Source organism: Telopea speciosissima, chromosome 2 (assembly GCF_018873765.1).
Source record: "Telopea speciosissima isolate NSW1024214 ecotype Mountain lineage chromosome 2, Tspe_v1, whole genome shotgun sequence".
NCBI lineage: Eukaryota > Viridiplantae > Streptophyta > Magnoliopsida > Proteales > Proteaceae > Telopea > Telopea speciosissima.
This window is the reverse complement of record NC_057917.1, coordinates 65,919,146-65,943,004: the sequence shown is the minus strand read 5'-3', so window position 1 is coordinate 65,943,004 and position 23,859 is coordinate 65,919,146. Positions and strand designations below refer to the sequence as shown.

Sequence of the window (23,859 nt, the reverse complement as noted above, 5' to 3'; positions counted from 1 at the left end):
GAATAATTTCCGAATTTTATTATGTCCGTTTTTTTGACCGAATTCTTAAATTAACAAAACGAATTGTTCCAAATAATTCTCTGTACGAATAGTTCCCGAATCCGAATTAGATAACTATGGTCACAAGTGCATCAGGAGTTTATTTGGAGCATCTGGGCTTGCAATTCATTGGAGCTTTTCTTTTCATTTTTTCTGTTTTGGAAAAATGCACATGAGGTTTCTAACGTCAAGGTAACTACGACAAGGGTTACCTAATTTTTAAGACTTGAGGTTTGAGGTGCCCAAACTACCCGTCCTTCTACATTTTTTGAGTGATATTAATTAATTCTAAGAATACAATTTAACCATCATGTTTTAACATTTTTAAACTTTTGATTTGGATCATGGTGTTCGTTTAGCATTTTAAATCATGACAAATATAGTTTAGGATTAGACCAATCAAATTTTCTAGAAGATTCTAATTGGAAGGATATGCTTCAACCATCATCTTTGAGCATATTTGAAAATTTGATTTGGATCATAGTCATTCATTTAGCATTTTAAATCATGGTAAATATGATGATACAGTTTGATATAAGATCAGCCCAGTACAAGATTCTAAAGATTTTAATTGGAATGATATAGTTCAACTATCATGTTTTAGGCTTTATTAACCTTTTCCTTGGGATCATGGCTGTTTATATTTTAAATCATGGCAAACACAGTGATACTGTATGATCTAAGATAAGCCCCATTGAAAGCTTCTAAAAAGCTTTGATCAAAAGAATACGATTCAAACTTTTAGAATTTATAAGCCTTATGATTTTAAGCATAATTGGTTATTTACTATGCAAAAGCATTCGATCATGCAGTAAATATAAATGTTTAAATTCTGTGATGAAAGTTCAAACAAATGAGTTCAATGATCGTAACCATTAATTTAGTGAACCTTAGTGGTTGCCTTGATTTAAAATGCTGAATGAACAATGATGATCAAACTCAAAGATTTCAAATGCTAAAATATGAAGGTTGAACTGTTAAACTCAAATTGTTTAGTCATATACTTGTAGGTTCACTTAGGTAAAAAAATGAATGGAGAAAGTTTTTTCTACACCGTGGGTGCACTATCCTAGGGTCATTATTACTCCCCTACTAGTTGAAGGTCCGAGACTCCTAGTTTGTGACACCCATCCTATGGCAAGGATGGGCTGTGGTGGACCGTGCGCCCTATTCATGTTTCGAGCCAAAAGGCCCAAAACCCAATTATCCCTCACAGGGAAATCAGTGGGGTGGGGCGCGAGAGCTTCCAATTGCCACACTTTTTCCCTTTCTTCTTGCTTGGGAACACCGCCAGAACTCGGCAGATATTCAACCAACAGGGCACAAAAATTTCAAAAGTTCATTTTTGAATTCTTTTGCTTTCTTAAGGGATTGGTGAATCAGTTGTCTGTGCTCATCTACAAATATTTTCTAGCTTCTGGTTGGTTTTAGGGTTCAAGCAACAATGGCGGTTGTTTCTGGTAATCAAGATCAGCTTCACAAGGCCCATCGATCTCGTCAAGCCGGTCCATCTACAAAGAGAAAGAAGAAATCTGATAAGAAGGACGACATTTTGGAAGAGAAGAAACACAATCCCAAGGTTCATCTCTTATCCGATATTTATTTTCCTCTTCTTGTTTTCAGTGTTGAGAGAATTAATTCTTGGTTCAGCATTGGCTTTTATGACGGTTTTGAATGTTATTACTTCTTTTTATTATAGGCATTTGCTTTTAATTCAACGGTGAAGGCCAAGCGTTTACAAGCACGAGCTACAGAGAAAGAGCAGCGCAAGCTTCATATTCCTATAGTTGATCGTTCAACTGGAGAACCAGCTCCATTTGTTGTGGTGGTGCATGGACCTCCTAAGGTAGGCACTATTCAGAGAGACTGGCATTTGATCAGTAGCTTTTGAGCAGCCAATTAAGTCTTTCTCAGTTATAGCAACTAGTAGCTGACAGAAAGTCCACACCTTTAATTTGGTTGTGTATGAATTGTTTCCTGAATAGCCTGCTACATGTGTTTGTTTCAGGTTGGGAAGTCTCTTGTCATAAAATCCCTTGTTAAGCATTACACTAAGCAGAACTTACCAGAGGTTCGAGGCCCAATTACCATTGTTTCAGGTTCTATACTTAACTAAGAAGTTTCTTTTTTCATGTGCTTGATTGTCGAACTGACCTGTAGATGTAAAGTGAATGTGACTATCTTGTTGAATGATGCACTCATTCTGCTCCTACTTATAATGCGCATGAATATTTGAATTAGGCAAGCAAAGACGGCTACAATTTGTCGAGTGCCCAGATGATATTAATGGCATGATTGATGCAGCAAAAATTGCTGATCTTGCTCTTCTACTGGTTGATGGCAGTTATGGGTTTGAAATGGTAAGTCTAACTGCAGAGAGATTCACTCAAATTATTGTATTTAATTCTTGGTAAAAATTTCATTGCTGAGTTGTGCTTAAACCTTTTTGAGGCCATGGAATTTCAATAACATTGGCAAAGTTCTCAATGACTGTTCTGTGATCTCTTCCTACCTGCCTCTGTCCTCCCTTTCTCTCATTCCTCCGAAAGTAATCAAGTTCTGAATCTAATTCTCCGGCAAGCTTTCTCGTTTAACGAGTTTTTTTAAGTGCCAACCTGCATTATATTCTTCTATTGACGTCAACTTCATTCTCTTTGGCATTGTGGTTAGGGATTTTCCAATCCTTGGGTGGTTATTTATGAAATCTCTTCTGAATTTTATGTGAGTTTGTGTTCGTTTGGTGTTGCATTTTCAAATTTCTTTCATTTGTGGGTGTGGGTGTGGATTTTTTTGGATTGATAGGTGTCTTTTTCTGCATTGGTTGGATAATTTAATTAGATTAATACTGCTGTTTTGTGGTAGTTGTACAACAGTGGAGCTCTTATTCTTCATTGATGTTCTTGAACAGTATTTACCATAAACCTCGTTTTGTCCAAGAGGAAAAGGTTTATTTACTACCATTATTTGTTCACTAAGATCTCACTGTTGATAAATGGCCTTTGTCTTTTGCAGGAAACTTTTGAGTTTCTAAATATTTTGCAAGTCAATGGCTTCCCAAAGATTATGGGAGTTCTTACACATCTTGATAAGTTTAAGGATGTAAAGAAACTGAAAAAGACTAAGCAACGTCTCAAGCATCGGTTCTGGACTGAAATATACGATGGTGCAAAGCTGTTTTATCTATCTGGTCTCATACATGGAAAGTAAGTTCTTTGATGCCCATCAGTTATAGACTGTTAATGATAAAATAAAGAGAAGAAGAAGAAGAGAGATCGAGAGGGAGAAGAAGAGAGGAAATAGAGAACTTGGGGATTACACGATATATGTAATCTCCCTTTAAACTTCAATATATAAATTATCTTAAGGGTAAAACAGTAAACACACAACTAAAAATAAATCAAATAAAAAGACCTCCCTGCCCTCTCGGTATTAGCCCTTGGCGGTAATACCAAGAGCTCCAAACCACGATAACACTCCCCCTCAAGCTGGGGCATAGATGTTAATCATGCCCAGCTTGTTACAAATATAATCCACTCTTGTACTCCCCAAAGATTTTGTGAACACATCTGCAAGTTGTTCTCCTGTACGAACATGATTAGGAGAAATGAATCATTGTTGTAGTTTCTCTCGAATTAAATGACAGTCAACTTCAATGTGTTTCGTCATTTCATGAAACACCGGGTTTGAAGCAATATGGACAGCAACTTGATTGTCACACCACAGTTTTATTGGAGAACTATCAACAAAGCCAAGTTCAGCCATCAACTGTTTCACCCACATCAGCTCACAGGTAACATGTGCCATAGCCCTGTACTCTGACTCTGCACTGGAGCGAGCAACAACTGTTTGTTTCTTGCTCTTCCAGGACACCAAGTTCCCATCAACAAACACACAATAACTTGTAGTAGACCTCCTATCAACAGGAGAACCTGCCCAATCAGCATCCGAAAAACCCTCTATCCACCCATGGCCATGATCACTATAGAGAAGACCACGTCCAGGAGCCTTTTTAAGATAGAGTAAAATATGCACCACAGAATGAGATGTCCGAGGAGCAGACAAAAACTGACTCACCACACTAACAGAAAAGGCTATATCAGGCCTAGTAACTGTTAGGTAATTCAACTTTCCAACAAGCCTCCGATACTTCCTTGGATCAGGCAAGAGATCTCCACCATCTGCAATAAGTTTTAAATTGGGATCCATAGGAGTATCTAGAGGTTTAGAACCCAACATTCCTGTCTCTGATAGAAGATCAAGAACATATTTTCACTATGAGGGCGAAATTCATTTCTTCAACTGAGCAACTTCCACACCCAAAAAATATTTCAACCTTCCCAGGTCCTTGGTCTGAAATTTCTGCTGCAAGAGTGTCTTCAAATCATCAATACCAGAAGCATCATCTCCTGTGATGACTATATCATCAACATAAATCACCAGGAATAATTTTCCAACTGCAGAATAGCAGAAAAATACAGAATGATCACTATCACACCGTGTCAGCCCAAACTCTAACACCACTTCAGTGAACTTGCCGAACCAAGCTCTAGGGGACTGTTTCAACCCATATAGAGACTTCAATTTGCATACCAAACCAGACTCCCCCTGAGCAACAAACCCAGGAGGTTGCTCCATATAAACATCCTCATGTAAATCACCATGCAAGAATGCATTCTTGACATCGAGCTGATATAAGGGCCAATGGTAAGTGGCAGCAAGAGATATCAAAATCCGAACAGAAGTAAGCTTCGCCACAGGAGAAAATGTATCCAAGTAATCCACACCATATACTTGGGCATATCCCTTGGCAACAAGGCGGGCCTTCAAACGAGCCAAGGACCCATCAGGGTTCACTTTCACCACAAACACCTAGCGACAACCAATAGCTGATTTACCTGAAGGTAAGGGAACAAGATACCAAGTCTGATTTGCTTCTAATGCCAACATTTCCTCAGTCATAGCAGCCTGCCAACCAAGATTAGACAATGCCTCTGCAACAGACTTAGGAACAGGATGAGTTTCAACCGTGTGTAAACAAGAATGGAAGGTGGAAGATAAACCATCATAGGAAACAAAGTTAGAAATGGGGTGTTGGGTACATGCCCGAACTCCCTTACGATGAGCAATAGGAATATCAAGATCAAAAGGAGGTGCCAAAGGAGAAGGATCATTACCAATTGCAGGACCTGCCGGCAAAGAAGGAGACTGTGCAGAAGTCGATGTAGCGGGGGTCCAAGCACATACTTTCCATTGGTGACGTTTAAACACACTAGGTTGAGGTGCCGGTGATGAGGCAGCCTGCGGAGCATGGTGAACAGTAGACCGAACAATAGAAACGGGAAGATCATCATCCAAGTCAGACAGAGAACAAGATGAACTATCATACGGTGTAGACTCAAAGAAAGAGACATCAGCAGTAACAAAGTATTTCCGCAACTCAAAAGAATAACAACGATAACCCTTCTGGGTACGAGAGTAGCCAACAAACAGACACTTTAGAGCCTTGATCCAACTTGGAGACTCCAGGACGACAATCACGAATAAAGCAAACGCTACCAAACACACGTGGAGGCAAAACAAACAAAGGCACAGAAGGAAATAATAAAGAAAAGGGAATACCACCACGTAAAACAGAGGAAGGCATGCGATTAATAAGGTAACATGAAGTTAAAACAGCATCAGCCCAAAAGGATTTAGATACTTTCATTTCAAATAAAAGAGAACCATAGTTATCAAGGCGTCGCCATGGCGTCCAGACCCCTTGGACGCCTTGGGCGCCATGGCGGGCGCCTTGCCGCCATGGCGGTGTCGCCTTGGTTTTTTACCCTCTAAAACGCCATGGTCGCCTTACCGCCTTGATAACTATGAAGAGAACGAGTAACCTCCATCAAATGTCTATTCTTCCTCTCAACCACACCATTTTGTTGAGGGGTGTAAGCACAAGAGGACTGATGAATAATACCACGTTGAGTCATAAAATCAGCAAAAGGGGCTGAAAAATATTCCTTAGCGTTATCATTACGAAGAACACGCAAAGGATGTGAAAATTGATTATTTACCTCATTCATAAAAGCACAGAAGACAGAAAATAACTCAGAACGATTTTTCATTAAGTAGATCCAGGTAACCCTGGAATAATCATCAACAAAGGTTATAAAGTAACGAAAGCCCAAAGTAGAAACGACAGGACACGGACCCCAAACATCTGAATGAACTAAAGTAAAAGGTTGGTCAGACCGTTTATTGACTCTAGGAGGATAACTCACACGGTGGAGTTTCCCAAACTGACACAACTCACAATTTAAACTAGAAAGTAACCGAAAACGACTATCAAGAAGCTTCAAACTCTCCAACGAAGGATGACCCAAACGACAATGAATCTGGTGGGGTGACGCCACACCGGTACACGCCATAGATGAAGTGTCCTCAAGTATATAAAGTCCCCCCGACTCACGACCTCTACCAATCATCCTCTTCGATGAAAGATCCTGAAATACACAAGAATCCGAAGAAAAGGTCACAGAACAATTATGAGTTTTGATAAACCAACTAACAGATAAAAGGTTAAAGGGAAAATCAGGCACATAAAGAACGGAAGACAAAGACAGAGAAGGTGTAACATGAACAGAACCAGTACCAGTCACTTTAGCCAAGGAACCATTAGCTAAAGTGACACTTGAAGCAGATTTCTGAAAAGAAGAAAGTATACCTGAAACACCAGTCAATAATCCAGGGACGAGAAAAGGCAGTCGAAAGGCATGCAGTGGCATTACCTATCTGAACAAAGGTGGCAGTTGGAGGTTGGGCTGACTGAGAAATCTGGAACTGTGTAAAATGAGCATATTCCTCATCAGACATCTTCACCATCTTACCCTCAGGTTGTGGAGGTACAGGAGACTCAGTAGTAGCATAGTTGGCAAACTGTTGCTGATTTGGTTTGCCATGAAGTTTCCAACAGAAACGTTGGATATGTCCTGGACCACCACAATGATTACAAGTCCGCACCGAACCGCCAGAACTATCAGAATTACCCTGAGTACCCGAAGTAGGTGCTTTACCAGAACCAGCCCCACTACCACGAACCACGGCCACCACCAGAGTTAACATTACCACCACTACCAACTCCACTGTTGGGCCCACGGTTTGATGGAAAAGAAGCCAAAGCCGAAGTGTCAACCTCAGTAGTGCTCTCATGAGAAACCCGAAGAACTCTTGAAAAGATTTCAGATAAAGTGGCTATCTTGTCACCACCAAGAATTTGGGAACGAACGGAGTCAAACTCCTTCCCAAGGCCTCCTAAAAAACCCATTACAGCAAGTTGCTCCCACTGAAGTTGCATCTGTTCCACATTAGAAGTGATAGGAAGTAAGGAATTAAGCTCCTCATACATCCTCTTAAAATCAGCAAAATATTGGGTCAAAGTACGACCCTTTCTATCTACCCTGTAGAACTCCTGGGACAAGTTATAAATACGGGAAATGTTGTTTTGTCCAGAATATAAAATATTGAGATACTCCCACAACTCTTTCACTGTATCAATGTGTGTTACCAAATCCACGATTTGGTGATCCATAGAATTCAGCATCTGTCCCAAGATTTGAGCATCAACTGTGTCCCACGAGGGATCATCATCGGGCTTAGATTTGAAGAGGTGATGCTGCTAATCACGTCCAGTCAACACTAACTTAACAATTTTCTTCCATTGAAGAAAGTTGGTAATCCCCTCCAATTTCTTCTCAGTAATACGATTGGAGGAGGAAGAAAAAATTTCTGTAGTAGTTATAGACTTCGAACCATCACCAGATTTGGGTACATCACCCATTATATTTTGTTGGATTGATGAAGTGAAGAGAGAAATCCAAAGAGGACAGAAATCAAGTCTTCAAAAAACCTTGACAAAGATCAATTCCACAGAGAAGATAACCAGAATTTTTCACAAACCCAAAAAAATCCAGGCAATACACACAAACTCAAAGCCCTAATAAAGAAATCGATTGTCCTCCCAAAAAAAAAAATCGATCTAAAAACCCTATAAGTGCCGCTGATTTGATACTTGAGTCTTCAAAACAGTGTTCACTCCATCCAATTCCTTCAAACACATCCACAAACAAGAGAAAAAGACCTAGTTCTTAATTTATGCCAGGAACTAGTCTTCAAACAGTCCCAAAATACAGCATAGGGTGCTGCACCCCTTCAAACAGAAAAATAAGAGAAGCCAAGAGTCCTTCAAATCTTCAAGAATTTGTCAATCTCCAATTGTAGGCTGTAGGAAGGAGACAAGGAGATTCACGAATGCTGTAGCAATGTCTAACCTAGCTCTGATACCATGTTAATGATAAAATAAAGAGAAGAAGAAGAAGAGAGATCGAGAGGGAGAAGAAGAGAGGAAATAGAGAACTTGGGGATTACACGATATATGTAATCTCCCTCTAAACTTCAATATATAAATTATCTTAGGGCTAAAACAGTAAACACACAATTAAAAATAAATCAAATAAAAAGACCTCCCTGCCCTCTCGGTATTAGCCCTTGGCGGTAATACCAAGAGCTCCAAACCACGGTAACATAGACTATTGTGTTTTTGTGTTATATGCACATGATTATTAATGAACATGATGATTTCTTGATCATTTCATGCAACTAGTGACAACATTTGATGATCCTAATGATTTATGATCCTTATACTGAATGAACAGATACGCAAAACGTGAAATTCACAATCTTGGAAGATTTATATCTGTTATGAAATTTCGCCCGTTGTCTTGGAGAACTTCACATCCTTATGTATTAGTAGATCGTTTTGAAGATGTTACTCCTCCAGAAAGAGTGCAGATGAACAGAAAATGTGACAGAAATGTCACATTATATGGTTACTTGCGAGGTTGTAATATGAAGCAGGGCACAAAGGTACAGCATTTTGGCCCTGTGTGTGTGTGCATGGCCGTGTGGGTGAGTGGGCTAAGTTGCTGCATTTGAGCCTCTCTCTCTCTCTCCCCTCTTAAATCCCCACCGTTCTGTGTGTTTGTCACTAGGCCGTTCATTGGTCATGGTTGGTTATGGGTTGGTTTCTAATCTTGCTCCGCCTGTTTGAGTTTCTGTATGCTTTCTACTTCATCCCAAAACTGTTCATATGAATATATTTGAGGGTGGAAAAAGGAACTGACTTGCATTGTGTAAACTAGGTGCATATTGCTGGCGTTGGAGATTACAATTTAGCTGGTGTGACAGTCCTACCTGATCCTTGCCCTTTGCCATCTGCTGCCAAAAAGAAGGGACTACGTGATAAGGAGAAACTTTTCTATGCACCTATGTCTGGTCTTGGTGATCTTCTATATGATAAGGATGCTGTCTACATAAACATAAATGACCACCTGGTCCAGTTTTCTAAAGTAGATGATGAGAATGCAGGGACAACACGAAAAGGTTTCCCTAGTTTTCATATAACTGCATTCCCCAGATAATTCAGTAACTCTATTGGACCGTTTTCCATTTGTTTACTTTCCTCATTGTTGTCATTTCTTTCTTTAAATTTTTTGATCGGTCGATTGATCTGGACAAATTCGGTAATAATGTCTAGTGAAGATAAGCCATTGGGATTGTAAAGTGAGACAAAGCCAGAATCTCATCTTGTGGTATACTGGTATCTCCTCCTTGCTAAAATGCTTGTTTTCTGATCTTTTCAGGAAAAGACCGTGATGTAGGTGAAGTATTAGTGAAGTCACTTCAGAACACGAAATATTCAGTTGATGAAAAATTAGAAAAGAGCTTCATTACACTTTTTGGTAGGAAACCTCCTGTTTCAGCGGAAGATAAGGGTGATGCAAGAGCATCTTATTCTGAAGATTGTGTTGAGGATATGGTGCATATGGATGGCTCATTTGCTTCTGAGAAAACTGAATCAGGGGAAGATGAAACAATTGATACTGACAGTAAATCTGAATCTTCAGAGCAAGATAAGTCAGGGGAAAAACATGTAGTTGCAGAAAATGAGGATGATGATTCTGATGAAGAAGGTGACGATGAGTGGGAAGAAGATGGAGATAAAGAGCGGCAACCTACTCCAAATTGTGATTTTGAAGAAAAAATTGAGTTTCACAATGGAAGGCTGAGGAGAAAAGCTGTCTCAGCACGCGATGTTCATGATGGCGATCTGAAGGTAATCGTTGGATATGCCTTATGTGTTGGTTACAATTCCCAATTCCCGTCCCATTCCTCCCACCCCCACAATGAAAAAGAAAAAATAGCCGTTTGCCTGTGATTTTTGTGTGTTACTAGTTGTGGATTATAATGTTTCTTTTGTGTAATTTGTGGGGTCTGAGGTGAACAATACCCTTGGAGAGTATTCTAAGAACCGTCTCTTTCTGTTACTCACTCTCTTAATATTTTGTAATATTTATGAATATGTTGTGCATGCATCATAGGGCGGGCTTTGGTGCAACGGTAATGGTTGCTCCATTGTGACCAAGTGGTCACGGGTTCGAGTCTGGAAACAAACCTCTCTGTGAAAGCAGGGGTAAGGCTGCGTACATTATGACCCTCCCCAGACCCTGCAGTGGCAGGAGCCTCGTGCAATGGGTACACCTTTCTTTTTTTCATGCATCATGCATGATTTCTGCTAGTTAATGATTGGTTATAGAACTATTTCATTATCTTGACTGCAGTCATAAAAAGCTGTCTTTTGAGCCCTTCATCTGATCTGTATTGGCTTAATAGCAGAATGGTAGAGATTTCTGTCGAAGATGCTAATGAGTGTTCAGTCTAACTCTCTCTGCTATCCGGTTCATGGTTTGGCATATTGGATCTTCTCATTCCTATAGAAGCAAGTTACTGAATTTGTTGTGTAACGTATCCATACGATTAAATGAAATGCCATTATTTCTTTGTAAAGGTAACACCTTGCTAATGTTACCTTTTAAAATAAGTTTCATAACATCTAGTTACTTTGTCTTTAAATTCTGGAATTTTGCTGTGTATGCACTCCTGTTAAGAACTCTACTTGCCATTTGCCAACGTGGGATTTCCAAACTTAGGCATGTGACTACATTCTTAATGAAACTACATCTGTCCACACCTGAAAAAGAAATTTGTTAAACTTTTATGTATATGTTCAGTTAATATTTTTTATTCCTATTATTTATGTTCTAAAAGGTTAATACTCGCTACGATGTATATTTTTGCAATAAAAGACTAAATTATAAAGCAGTTTTTTGTTGTGGCATATAATCAATGGTCACAATGTTCTCTTAATGATAGGATTCTGATGAGGATGAGGAAGATGATATGGATAGCAAGTCATCTGCTAGTTCAGATTTTGCTGTGGAAGATGAGGAGGACCCCCAAACTGACGGTAGAATTTCACTTCATTAATTACATGTCCGTACTCTTATATGGATGTTGGGGAAATAGTCACTCTCTTTTATCTCTAACCATTAGTTACAACTTACTAGCTGCTAATGGATCATATGCTTTTGTAGTTTCGTCAATAGAATCAATTGAACCAGGAAAGAGTTAGGACTGGTTATTGCAAATTCTAATGAAGAAAGTTATCCTTTTTGTTTTTGCTTTTTGGGAAACTGTTACACTTCTAATGTGCATTATACTCCATGAATATCTGTTTGTTCTGAAAATGTCCTTATTTCTTCCTTTTTATTTTCTCATTATCCTTGTAGAAGAGACAGGAAATGCTTCAAAGTGGAGAGAATCTTTGAAAGAAAGAACTGCCATGAGACAGAGTACCAATCTCATGCAACTTGTTTATGGGAAGTCTACATTGAAGTCAGCAACATCTATTCATGAAGAGCAGGCTAGTAGTGAGGATGAAGACAGCGAGGATGATGACTTCTTCAGGCCAAAAGGAGAGGCTAACAAGGTACTTTCTAAAAGCTACTCATATTTTTCAATTTTCTTCAGTCTTATGGATGAATCTTTTGGCCTTCCTAGAGCTAGTTCATATGTCGGACTTTGATGGAGCAAAACTTATGTCTTCTGCAATTTTTTTTTGCTCTGTTATGAACTACAGAAAAGTGAAGGGTTGGACAGTTACGATGTGAATGGAGAGGACTGCTCCAAATTCTCAAATCATGGAAAACTCAAAAACTGGAAAAATGAAGTAATTATTGAAAGTATTCGTGATCGGTTTGTTACTGGTGATTGGTCAAAGGCTGCTCGCAGAGGTCAAGCCTCAGGTGATGACAGTGAAGATGATGATGATGATGTCTATGGTGACTTTGAAGATTTAGAAACAGGAGAGAAGAATGAAGGCCATCAGACAGACAACGGTTCTAGAAGCCAAAATAATGATGATCAAGCAAATGAGGAGAGGAGACTTAAAAAACTTGCGCTTCGTGCAAAATTTGATGCTCAATATCCTTTTCCTTTAGTAGTTTTTTCTTTTATTCTGTATTCTAATAATGTTTTTGAAGTTTTATAGATGCAGCCGACCAACCTAGATTTCAGATTAAGATTCAAAGATTAGATCAGCTGCACTGCTGTCTGTTTTCGAAATTTTACTGATGCAGCCAACCACCCTAGATTCCAGATTAGGATTTAAAGATTAGATATTTATATCAGCTGCTCTACAGTCCCAGATCTGAACTATTTTCCAGATAAAATAGAGTTGAAAAAGGCTTTCTGATTTGCTGGTTTCAGTAGCCTGCATTTGGAAAGAAAGAGAGAAAGAAGAGGAGATAGGGGCTGTTCTGGGACTGAATAATACCCGTGAATAGTAACTGAAGAAAAGGAAGAGAGAGAGAATAGAGGGATAGGGGAGAAAGACAGAAAAGAGAGCCTTTTTGGCTACACAGTTGAAATTCAAATTCTGAATCTTATTCCTTTAACCATCATTATTATTATTAAATTTTTTTTTTGGGGGGGTGGGGGTGGGGTTGGGTGGGTACAATTTTCTAAGAAAACAAAAGAAAGTTTCCTAAATCTTAAACTCTTTGGTAGCTAGACTAACTTAAATAATAGGGACTCTAAAATACTCAACTCATTAGAATTGTTGAAGCCTAAGTCTTCTAGATAACTTGGGCCCCACACAACTAACTAAAATATTACCCTTTAATGACTAAACTAAGGCCAACTATATTGCCTAATGGATCCCACCACTAATTAAATATCTATTTTCGTACATCCCTTTAGGCCTCCGCTTTTGGGCCTTATAATTGAGCCCATTACTAGTACAACACAAAGAATTAGAAGTCCATACTCCATAGATATTAAAATAGGTCCAATTTTTGGACTGGGCCTGCATTATTTGTTGGTGGCTGAAATTGTAAACATTTGGTGCTTAAACATTTTCCTGCACTTTGATCTCAAAAATGCCACCATGGTCTCAGGGTGTAGATTATTTTGTGATTGTAGTTTTAAATCTTCTCTCACAGCTTGTGCAACCTTGACATGAGTCTACATATGATGTATCAGAGCCACCAGATGAGGAAGCTGATGAAAAGAGTGGTTCTAAGCTGCACCGAAGTGAAGCAAATGATGGTGGATACTTTGACAAAGTATACTAGTTTCTTTGTTTCAACCTTGCATTTTTTTTTTCTTGAGTTCGAGATGCTTATGAGCTCAGTGATGGATTTTGCAGTTGAAGGAAGAGGCTGAACTCCGAAAACAGATCAATATAGCCGAACTCAATGATCTTGATGATGCTGCTCGATTAGAGATAGAGGGCTTCAGAACAGGAACTTACCTGAGGTTGGAGGTCCACAATGTCCCTTTTGAGATGGTTGAGCATTTTGACCCCAGTCATCCTATTCTGGTTGGAGGCATTGGTCTTGGGGAGGAAAATGTCGGATACATGCAGGTTTGTTTGTGCTATTAGCTGTGCTTATTGTATGGAAAAAAGTTCATTGATCAGAAATGATAAAATTAAATGTGCTATTTGCACATGCATGGGTGAAAGTTGGTGGTAAAATGCCAACTTACTGGAGAAATTATAAAGATGAAAAATGAATTCTAAAACTTCTTGATTATTTATTTATAAAAAAAATATGTAAAAGAATTATAATCTTGCTGCAACTGACACTGTTTTCTGTATTTCTAAAGAAATAACAGGTGGGTTCAGGGTTTTAGGTCTCACAGGCCAGTCAGCCATTGATATCCCCAACATTGTAGGTCTTAGACTGTAGCAACCTCGAATTCTGATGCAATTGCATTAGACTGGTTGGATCAATATGATCCCGTATGTAGGCTTAGATGTAAGCCTAGAAAGTCTACAAGGTGCTGGTGGCAGTTCCATGGACCGAAAACAAGCTTTGGGTGGTTATGTTATAAGTTAGGCCTTTTATTTTCTTTGATTTCATTATAACGGGTGTGTCCATAAAACGAGGGTGAAGTTAGTACAGGGTTTTAGTCGAATCTATGAGCAGTAGCTGCCACCTTGAACCAAGCTTCTTGCAACTATTCTTATGAGTGAAGTACTGGACATGCATGCCAGTGGACACAAGTTATGGGGATGATGCTTAAATGAAATACTTGAACACAATAAGCAGGAATTGGTAGCTTCCCCACCTTGTACTGAGCTTCCTGCCATTATTTGTGAAATTGAAATGTCAGATGTGCGTGTTGAGGTAATACAAGTTTTAGGGAATAAGGGAGATAATATCAGAGTGAAATGGAATGGAAGCAAAATGTGAGAAGCGTCTACATTGAACAAAATAATGATTTAGAATGTAAGAGACTATGAGGTGCGGGAAGCAAAAGTGGTAGCTTCCACCTTGTACCATGCTTCCCTGCATCCATGCTTAAAGTGAAGGATTAGATGCTGGTCCCATTTAGAAGTGTACGGTAATGTAGGTCTCTCTCTCTCTCTCTTTTTTTTTTTTTTGGGGGGGGGGGTTGGGATGTTTAGTTGGGGAGAGAGAGAGGTTTAATGAGAAATGAAACATGTATATTATGCGTGGGGGTACTGCTATTGGGGTGGTAGGGGGGGAAAGAGGTTTAATGTGAAATGAAACAGGTATATTACGCATGGGGATACTGCTATTTTGAACTGTGCACAGTTATATAGTGTGAGAGGGGAGGGGGTCAATTTAGAGTGGTTGTTGTTTAACAGAAATTTGGCTTCACGGTTTTATTCATGTTTGGGTTTGAGATCAGTCGATCAGAGCAAATTGACAATGGCTTTTATTCCTAGTCCAGTTTTCTTGATTTTGGAATAGTATATTACCACCCCATCCTTCTGATTTTTGCACATGTTGGTAGACATTTCAGTTCTTTCACTTTTCCCATATTTTTCAGAAACTCTATGATGAAAGATTTAGCCTTTGTTAGTTTGTTTTGCTTCAGTGGACTTTCTAATACTACCTCATGCTGTTGCATTGGTTATTTTATTACAGTGGTTTTTGCGTTCTCTGCTTCCAGGTTAGGCTAAAGCGGCATAGATGGCACAGGAAGGTATTGAAGACTAGAGACCCAATCATTGTCTCAATTGGTTGGAGGCGTTTCCAGACTGTACATGTTTATGCCATTGAGGACCAGAATGGGCGACATCGTATGCTCAAGTATACTCCTGAACACATGCACTGCCTTGCAATGTTTTGGGGTCCTCTTGCACCTCCCAACACTGGAGTGGTTGCAGTCCAGAATGTGTCAAACAATCAGGTATTATGTTTTCCTCCTTGGTTTTGTGGTTGTTCGACTTATCTACTTTTCATCGGCATTCTAATACCCCCGAGATTCGAGTTTTTGTATATAATTTTTTCTAGCGCAAGAATAGGATTGATTACTGTCAGCAAAGAAAAGAAAACACCCCTTTTCTTTTATCAATCATATAATAAGAATAGGCAAGTGAGTGTACTAACTTAGCTTAGCTTAAGCTTAGATTGAAGAACTTAGTGTTGTGTGCCAGCCTCGGCGAAACCCTTCTTCGCCGTAACGGGGTTCCGCACTAACAATCCTTAAAAAGGTCAGTCAGGCTATCTGAAGGGTTCCTTCCGCGAAAGCTCAATAAAGAAGCAGACCAATTAGCAAAAGAGGCCAGGCCGCCTCAGGCAGACCCTGAGAAGGTTTTGGTCGAAGCGAGAAGATGGCTGGACGAACTGAAATCCTTGAAAGTATTGTCATTGGTATTGGCATTAATATGTTTATTATGATTTTGAGTTTGCAACATATATTGGGTACACTCTTATGAATAAGCATACTTTTCTATTTCCTTCACAGATAAGTTTTTCGGTTTACTTTTTTTTTTTTTTGAAGACTTCCTCAAGGTCTTCACAGTAGAGAAGGGGGGGGGGGGTGGAGGAGATTTTCCAATAATTTCTCTGGCCAATAAGTACTATTTTTTTCTTTCCATCATGAAAATCCTAGGGATCCCAAATTATTTTAGTCTAATGTTCTGTTTTCTGAGGCCTTGTTTCCTCATTTTTAGTAGCCTCGAATGTTTAGTCAGGGCTTCCACATTTTTATTAGCCTTGACATAGGAAATGCTGTCTTTGATATAGATTTATACTTGTTTGGGAATTAAGTTTGTCTTGACTCCTCTGCTTCTGGTTATTTGAAATGCTTGATCATTGAACTACTGACGAAGAAAGGAGACATGATAATTTTCATTACTTTTTTGAGGCTTGTTGAGAGATACAATTCCTTCTGTAGTTATTGCAGCGCATGTACGAGGCTTAATGAGGTGCCTGTGAATTTGGCGCATTTACACTGCAAATTTGGGCTGCAGCCTGTGTTGTTGAAGAGAATGATGCCTAAGGAATATTTGTGCAACCAAGATGTGCTGCACTGATTCTGTTGGTAGATCACCTCAGTAAGTGTTTGAGGTCAACCTATGGTTCACCTTTTAACATGGAGGTTACTTCAATCCATAGTACTATATCTCGCGATATATCGGTATCTCGGGCTTACCGAGATATCCGAAATATCCGAGATATCGCGAAATATGACCGAAATATTGCATTTTTCTGCAATATTTCGGGGTCCATCTCGGGGTTTTTGGCCATATCTAGGCCTGAAACTTCATGGAGAGCCTTATTTAAGCTTAATAAACACATTTAAACCATAAAATTGTAAAAATGTGAATTCAAATTGGTGTTTTGGGCTTGCACCCTTGATTGACATACGGTCACCGACCCTAATGTATAAATAGTTAAATACACATAGATTAGGCAGTTAATATTTAATAATAGTATTTAACTTCATCACATATCAAGTTAAAGCCAATACACATTGATGAGTGCCATGATTCTCATAAACTCCATAATATTCAATAACTCGCTTAAAGCCTTAAAGGCAATACACTAAGTGTCAAAGTTAGTAAGTCACAAGACTCGCAACTCGCAAGTCACAACTCACAAGTTCATAGATCAATGAAATCACAACTTAAGTTACAAATTACAAGTGCTAAACGCTAATAGTAGTTCTTGTGCCTCCCGGATCAATCCCACTCATGCCTCACCGAGTCGACGTCCATTGCTCTCTGTTTGAAGGACATATGTGGACCACGGTATAGAATCGGAGAAGAAACGAGTGTAGTCATCCACAAGTGTCACGTAAATGGAATCATCAACATACGTAGGTAACCTATCCTAGGATATAAACTAGGGTTACCAATCGATCCATCCGTGAAGAAGAAGATGATCCACCGTGATATGATGTTGGCGCCGCGCGCAAGAGGCGATGGCATTGGCGATGTATGGTCGGTGAGGTTGGTAGTTAGGTCCGCTAGGGTATGCAAAGATGTTATTTACAAAAGATGATCCAAGATGTCCCTGGACTGGACGTAGTCATAGTCCCCTACCCCACTAAACGCCCATATGATGATGATCCATATCTATATCCATCGTAAGGTTGTGATGCACCATAATCCGATGCCAATGGAGTGGTATGTGCGAAAATTAAAATAATTATTTAAGAGCAGAAAAATAAATCCGACACCGTGAAGCCGTAGATCGGCCATTGGTGTCTAACATATATTTAATTCATTACCATCTAAGTCATATTACCCTAATTATTTCCTGTTTTAATTGTAGGAAAATGAATTTTTAAAACCAGAAAAAAAAAAAAAAAATACATATGGAAAAAAATTTCACAACCGTGAGGCTATAGATCGGCCTCCTGTCTAACATATATTAATATCATCACCATCCAACAAAATTTGTACATAGTCTTTTCAAAAAATAGTTTTAGAGGAATAGAATTTACCTTAAATAGTGGAAAAAAGCTTGGATGATGAGCTTAGATGACCCTCCGATGAGTTTACCAAAAATCCGACAACAATGTGCTTGAACAATGGCTAGAGTGTTGGATGAGAGCTTGGAAGAGTGGAAGAATAGGCAAAAGACTGAAATTCCTTAGCAAATGCAGCTCTCGGTCGAAATATGGACCGAAATTTGCGAAATATTGTATTAAAGCCCCCTTCACGTGACACTTTAAGCCAAAATACCATATTTCGTCGATATCTCACGAGATATCGAGATATTGTCGATATCTCACGAGATATCGTCAATATCTCACGAGATATCACGAAATATGGTATTTTTTCATTTCGACCTGATTTCGCATCTCGGTAAGCTCGAGATATACGAAATTAAGCGATATTTCGGCGAAATATCGCGAGATTTTGAACCATGCTTCAATCTGTGCATTTTGAATTTCAAAAGCAGTGGAAGCATTTCCCTAGTGCTTGTTAGTTGTTAGTTTCCTGTTTGAGCTCACATATACTTCAAGGATGGCATAAGTTCCACCTGCAAAAGGTTATTAAGAAAGTCTTGAGAGCACCCTTTAAGAAATACTTCATGATATCCCTTATTTCTTTTTGAGAACAGAAAATACTCTTATTTATTTCATTATCATCTATTCCTCTCTTATTTATCAACAAAACTTATTGGTACAGATTAGAGAAGAGAGAACAATTGCCTTCATTGATGTAAGTTAAGAGAGGTTCCAGCACAAGTATTCTCGCTGGAACAAGCTCAAATCCTAGTCTAATGGGTTAAATAACTAGCCTAATGGGTTATAGGTTAGTTTCATTGTTAGTTGTGAGTGAACTTGAAAATGAATGGCTCATTAATTATCTTGAAAAGAGCCCCAATGTAAGTTCTGGGAAATGTACAGGCCATTAAATTTAGGTGGAAGTTCCAATGAGGGTCTAAAAACCTCCCAACCTCTCTATAATAAGAGCTGAGTGTAAGCATTTTTGAAGAAGTTAAAAAAGTTAAATGAAACTTCTGGTTTTATGCCAATAGCTGTGAGATGCCTTGTTTTGGACTGGGGAGATGCTAGTTGGATTCTAGGTGGGAGGCCTAGTTCATATCCTTCTTTTTCTTCGCTCATATTTAAAAAAAAAAAGTGTTAGAGAATTATGTTCTTATTTTGGTTTGTCCCTATATGCGATTCTGTTGCGAATGATATCTCACTAGTTTTACTGGTTCGAGATTGAGTCTCCATTATTTGGTATCAGAGCTATGGCCTGTGGCTAAATCCAGTTCAAGGAATTCTGACCCGACAAATATTCTCATTCGATCCTGTCACGAATGATATTTTGCTAGTTTTATTCGTTCGAGATTGATTCTGCATTATTCATCAAAGACAGCCATAACTAAAACAAAGAGACAAAGCAAGCAACCCTACAAAGGTCCCAAACAGAAACAACAAAAAAAAGTACAACAGATAATCCCTTACCTCATACCGTCTTGGACTAACCACTCCTTGCTTAGCTAGAAGATCTGCCAACTCATTCGTTGACCTTGCCTTCCGTTGGAAGCAGTGGTTCACATGTGAAGCCCAATACTCTATTTTCCTTTTGATATTGGCAATCAAGATTGGTCCTCTGGGAATTGATTTGAGCAATATCCATTGTAGAGTTCCTCTAAACCAATAAATCAGAAAATCCCTCCCTTATGGCATATTTCAACCCCATTTGTACGGAAAGCAACTGAGTAAGCATCGAGTCACCTCTCCACCCGAAAGCACCCTTGCAATATCACCTGAACTGCACCTATCACTCCTCCCACCCTTGAAGGCCCCAGGTTCCTACCCATCAAAGTGGAATTTTACCACACCAACTGGGTGAGGAGTCACAAATACGTCTGTATCTTTCTCATTAGGCAGTTACACCCTCAGCAACTCTTTTTACAAGCATACAACCTGCAATATCTGAGGACTATTCAATGCACACAATGTCCGAACCGTGAACATCATTATGCATATGAGATTTCATCAATAAATTTGAAATGCGTGTTATGAATTGGAGCCCATGAATTGATTCATATTATCTCCAAGATCTCATTGTCAAGGTTTGTCCAGATTAGGAATAGTGATTTTTATTCAATTTTATGTATCACTTTAGAGATCAAGTTAAATTGGCCATACCTTCCCGTAGGAGATTATATACGTCTCTTGATACTGTGGCTGTTTGAATTAGGATAGTTTAGGAATACTATTTATTTGGAGTAAATCTGAGTGGCCTGATAAACTTTGTTTCCATTTCTACTTTGTGTGAGTTTTTAGAAGTAAATGGCTTTCATTTGGTTTGGCAGGCTTCATTTAGGATTACAGCAACTGCAGTCGTTCTAGAGTTCAACCATGCAGCACGGATAGCGAAGAAAATTAAGCTTGTTGGCTACCCCTGCAAGATCTTCAAAAAGACGGCACTTATCAGGGACATGTTCACATCAGATCTTGAAGTGGCAAGGTTTGAAGGTGCAGCTATCAGAACTGTGAGTGGGATACGAGGACAGGTTAAGAAGGTAATGTATGCAGTATGATAAATCTGTTATTTTATGCTTGTGTTTCGTGATTGATGTATATAATCTAGGCATTTATGTTTTGGTATCTTTGTTATGATAATTGGTTGTTCTGGCATCTTTAAGTTGATCAAAATTTCCTTTCAAAATAAATTTTCTGAAAGACAGACACTGGCTGATAAAGAGCATGTCAATTTACAGTCTCCTCATAATGGGTTAGTTCTGTTTGATTGTTAACTGAATTTTCATTGGCAGGCTGCAAAAGAAGAGATTGGCAACAAACCAAAAAAGAAGGGAGGGCAACCTAGGGAAGGGATTGCAAGATGCACTTTTGAAGACAGAATTCTGATGAGTGATATTGTTTTCTTGCGTGCATGGACTCAAGTTGAGGTTCCCCACTTCTTCAACCCTTTGACAAATGCTCTGCAGTCTTGTGATCAGGTCTGGAGAGGCATGAAAACAGTTGCTGAACTAAGGAAAGAACAAAATCTTCCTGTTCCTGTCAACAAGGACTCATTGTACAAGGTGAACATTCAATGTTAGGCACAGCAGATTAGGTTGCCCTTCCAATTTATTCTTTCCCTACACTGTTTCTGATATTCCAGTTTTCCCTTGATAAACAGCCGATTGAACGCAAGCAAAGGAAATTCAATCCATTGGTGATCCCAAAATCTCTTCAAGCGGCTCTCCCATTTGCTTCAAAGCCTAAGGACAGGTCTAGTAGGAAGACACCGCTTCTTGAAAGCCGACGGGCTGTGGTTATGGAACCACATGAGCGCAAAGTACATGCTCTTGTCCAACACCTTCAGCTGATAAGAAATGAAAAGGTACGTGCTTCTGGACTCAGTCCAACCTCACTCTGCATGGCTGTGAGCTGCAGTTTTACAAAGTGTCTTAGATAGGTGCATGGGATGGGCCCAGTCCAACCTCCTCAACATGGCCTTCTATCATGGTATAAACCAACATAAAAGCCAGCTTCTAGGTGGGGGCATGGGATGGGGCTTTCATTCTGTGTGGGCGAGCTTTCTAAGTTTGATCCTCAGTGAATAAGATGTCTTTGTAGTTTTGTGATGATCTGGGCTGGGCTAATGATCTATATGAGTGGTTGCCCACCAATTGAATTGTTTAGATTGATTATTTGGTGTGTACTGTGTAGTATGCCCTGCCATTCAGTTTCAACTATCTTATTTGCTTCTTTTTTTGGTTAATATGCCTGCTAGCCTTCTTTTTTCACAGCTGGTTGGTTGGCCCCATCGTTGTACCTTTCTGGAATATATCATTTATTGACCAAATAACAACTCAGCCCTATCCCAACTGAATGGGGTTGGCTACATTGGTCAACCATTTATTGACCAATGCTGTAAATATTTTACAGTCACAGATGGCTGTTTATATTTGGAGTTCAAAGTTCCTGTCTGAGTTTGTCGATTTATGCCTTTATGTAGATGAAAAAGCGAAAGCTGAAGGAAGAGGAAAAGAGGAAATCACATGAAGCAGAGAAGGCGAAAAATGAAGAGCTGTCTAGGAAGCGGCAAAGAGAAGAACGGCGAGGAAGGTATCGGGAGGAAGAAAAACAAAAGAAGAGGAGAGCTGGGAGAAATGCTGAAATCTGATGTGATTCAAACCCTGACAGTCAAAGAAACATTTTGTAGCTGCATAGAAGCCCTACATTTGCCAGTTTCCCCTTCCAGGGGCAAATCAAGGTTTCATTTTCTGTCAGGTTACCTCACATTCTCCCTGTGGAAGAGCTACAATACTGAAGTTCATCGTCAGTAACTAGCAAGTGTTGAGTTAAATTAGTTGATGTTGGTGGATGCAGCGAAGCTGCCTATATTCCCTTGGGGTGATTTGTTATTTAGCCAGCCAGTGTTGCCCTGGGACATCAATCAGGGGCATTCATGTTGATATCCAGAGAAAATATTTATTCTGAAGACTCGTTCACCGGGGGAACGCCAAGTCTGCCTGATTCGCAATGAGGCAACTGTGTATTAATAATAGTAGAGAGGCTTTTCCTGTATTATCACTGAGGGTTGTTACAATGGGCAATTTAATGATGGTCCATTGATTTGGTAACATGAACCTTGTGAAGGATGAAATTTAAATCAATTAACTGCAGACCAATATTTCGAAACATTATTTCAAATCCATCTGTAAATACTTTCTCAGTCGGGGATTTTTTATTGTATGATCTTGGCTCTAGATGAGATTATAAGTTATTGATCTGACGAGTAACGAGGGATTCTTTGAATTCCTTTGCTTTGGAAAATCCAAACTGTTCACAAACCACTGTGTGGTAGGATTCGTTTCGATGCCGGTTCTTTGGCGCAGAGACCCACCCACGGACATTGCCCCCAGTACTACTGGGGGTGCTGTGCGCATCGTGCGGTGCAGCACCGACCGTGTGCACTGTGGGGTGAATTCCCCCCCCCCCCCCCAACACACACACACACATACGCACGGCGTGGCCAGCCAAGATGTTATTAGGAATTTAGGCGTAAAGATTTTTAAGGGCCGTTTGTCCAATTGAGAATTGAGACTTGAGAGTTCCTCACTGGGCAGCCCTCTCTTTTTCCCTTCCCTTTCTAATATCTGGTGGACCTGTGGCCTTCTACTGTTCGGGCCAGAGTTTGCAACGTTGCATCGCAAGAGCCGATAATATGAACCGGGCCTGGAACACATGAGTCAAATAGCCATTGAGAGTTGGACACGTATGCAATTCGGAACCACAAGCACAACCACTCCCTCTCAAAAGTATATCCTCCTCCAATCCCTAAATGCCTAATTCCATTTTTACTCCCGCGAAGGGAATCCCTCGTTTTGCTCTCTCCCAAAAGGTACGCTTTTCGTTAGTTCTTGCTGTTATAGATGTTCAACTCTTTGTTCAGTTTGTCTCTCCAGATTTCTACTCATATAAGTGAAGCCGGACTGAAATGTTAGCTACTTGGTTGTCCCTAAGTTTTAGCTTTCTTTGTTTATCCGTTTATCTGTTTGTTGTTCTGGAAATCTAATTATTGGGTCACCTTAATCACTGTGTATGATTTCATACGAAGAAACTCAAATTTAAGAAACCCTAGACTGTATCGGTCAATAGTGGCTTGAAGCACAGCAGCACGGATTAATCTTTTGT

General features: G+C 39.5%; 1 protein-coding gene across 1 annotated transcript; it reads left to right on the top strand.

Annotated features, from left to right (window-relative positions):
• The first annotated feature begins 1,284 nt into the window (after positions 1–1,284).
• LOC122650278 (ribosome biogenesis protein BMS1 homolog) lies at positions 1,285–22,481 on the top strand. The gene is made up of 18 exons (XM_043843649.1): positions 1,285–1,618; positions 1,739–1,885; positions 2,048–2,138; positions 2,281–2,399; positions 3,052–3,242; positions 8,736–8,946; positions 9,222–9,462; positions 9,723–10,195; positions 11,293–11,386; positions 11,709–11,908; positions 12,059–12,402; positions 13,448–13,544; positions 13,628–13,846; positions 15,406–15,645; positions 20,526–20,735; positions 20,988–21,257; positions 21,356–21,559; positions 22,178–22,481. The coding sequence occupies exons 1-18, from the start codon at positions 1,484–1,486 to the stop codon at positions 22,343–22,345; spliced, it is 3,654 nt and encodes a 1,217-aa protein (XP_043699584.1). The 5' UTR covers positions 1,285–1,483; the 3' UTR covers positions 22,346–22,481.
• The last annotated feature ends 1,378 nt before the right edge of the window (positions 22,482–23,859 follow it).

Excerpts from the sequence above, each read along its gene's own strand:
- LOC122650278 (XM_043843649.1), top strand. The coding sequence starts at position 1,484 with ATGGCGGTTGTTTCTGGTAATCAAGATCAGCTTCACAAGGCCCATCGA. Across the intron at positions 12,403-13,447 it reads CGTGCAAAATTTGATGCTCA|ATATGATGTATCAGAGCCAC; the intron begins ATATCCTTTTCC and ends ACATGAGTCTAC. Across the intron at positions 21,560-22,177 it reads AGCTGATAAGAAATGAAAAG|ATGAAAAAGCGAAAGCTGAA; the intron begins GTACGTGCTTCT and ends GCCTTTATGTAG.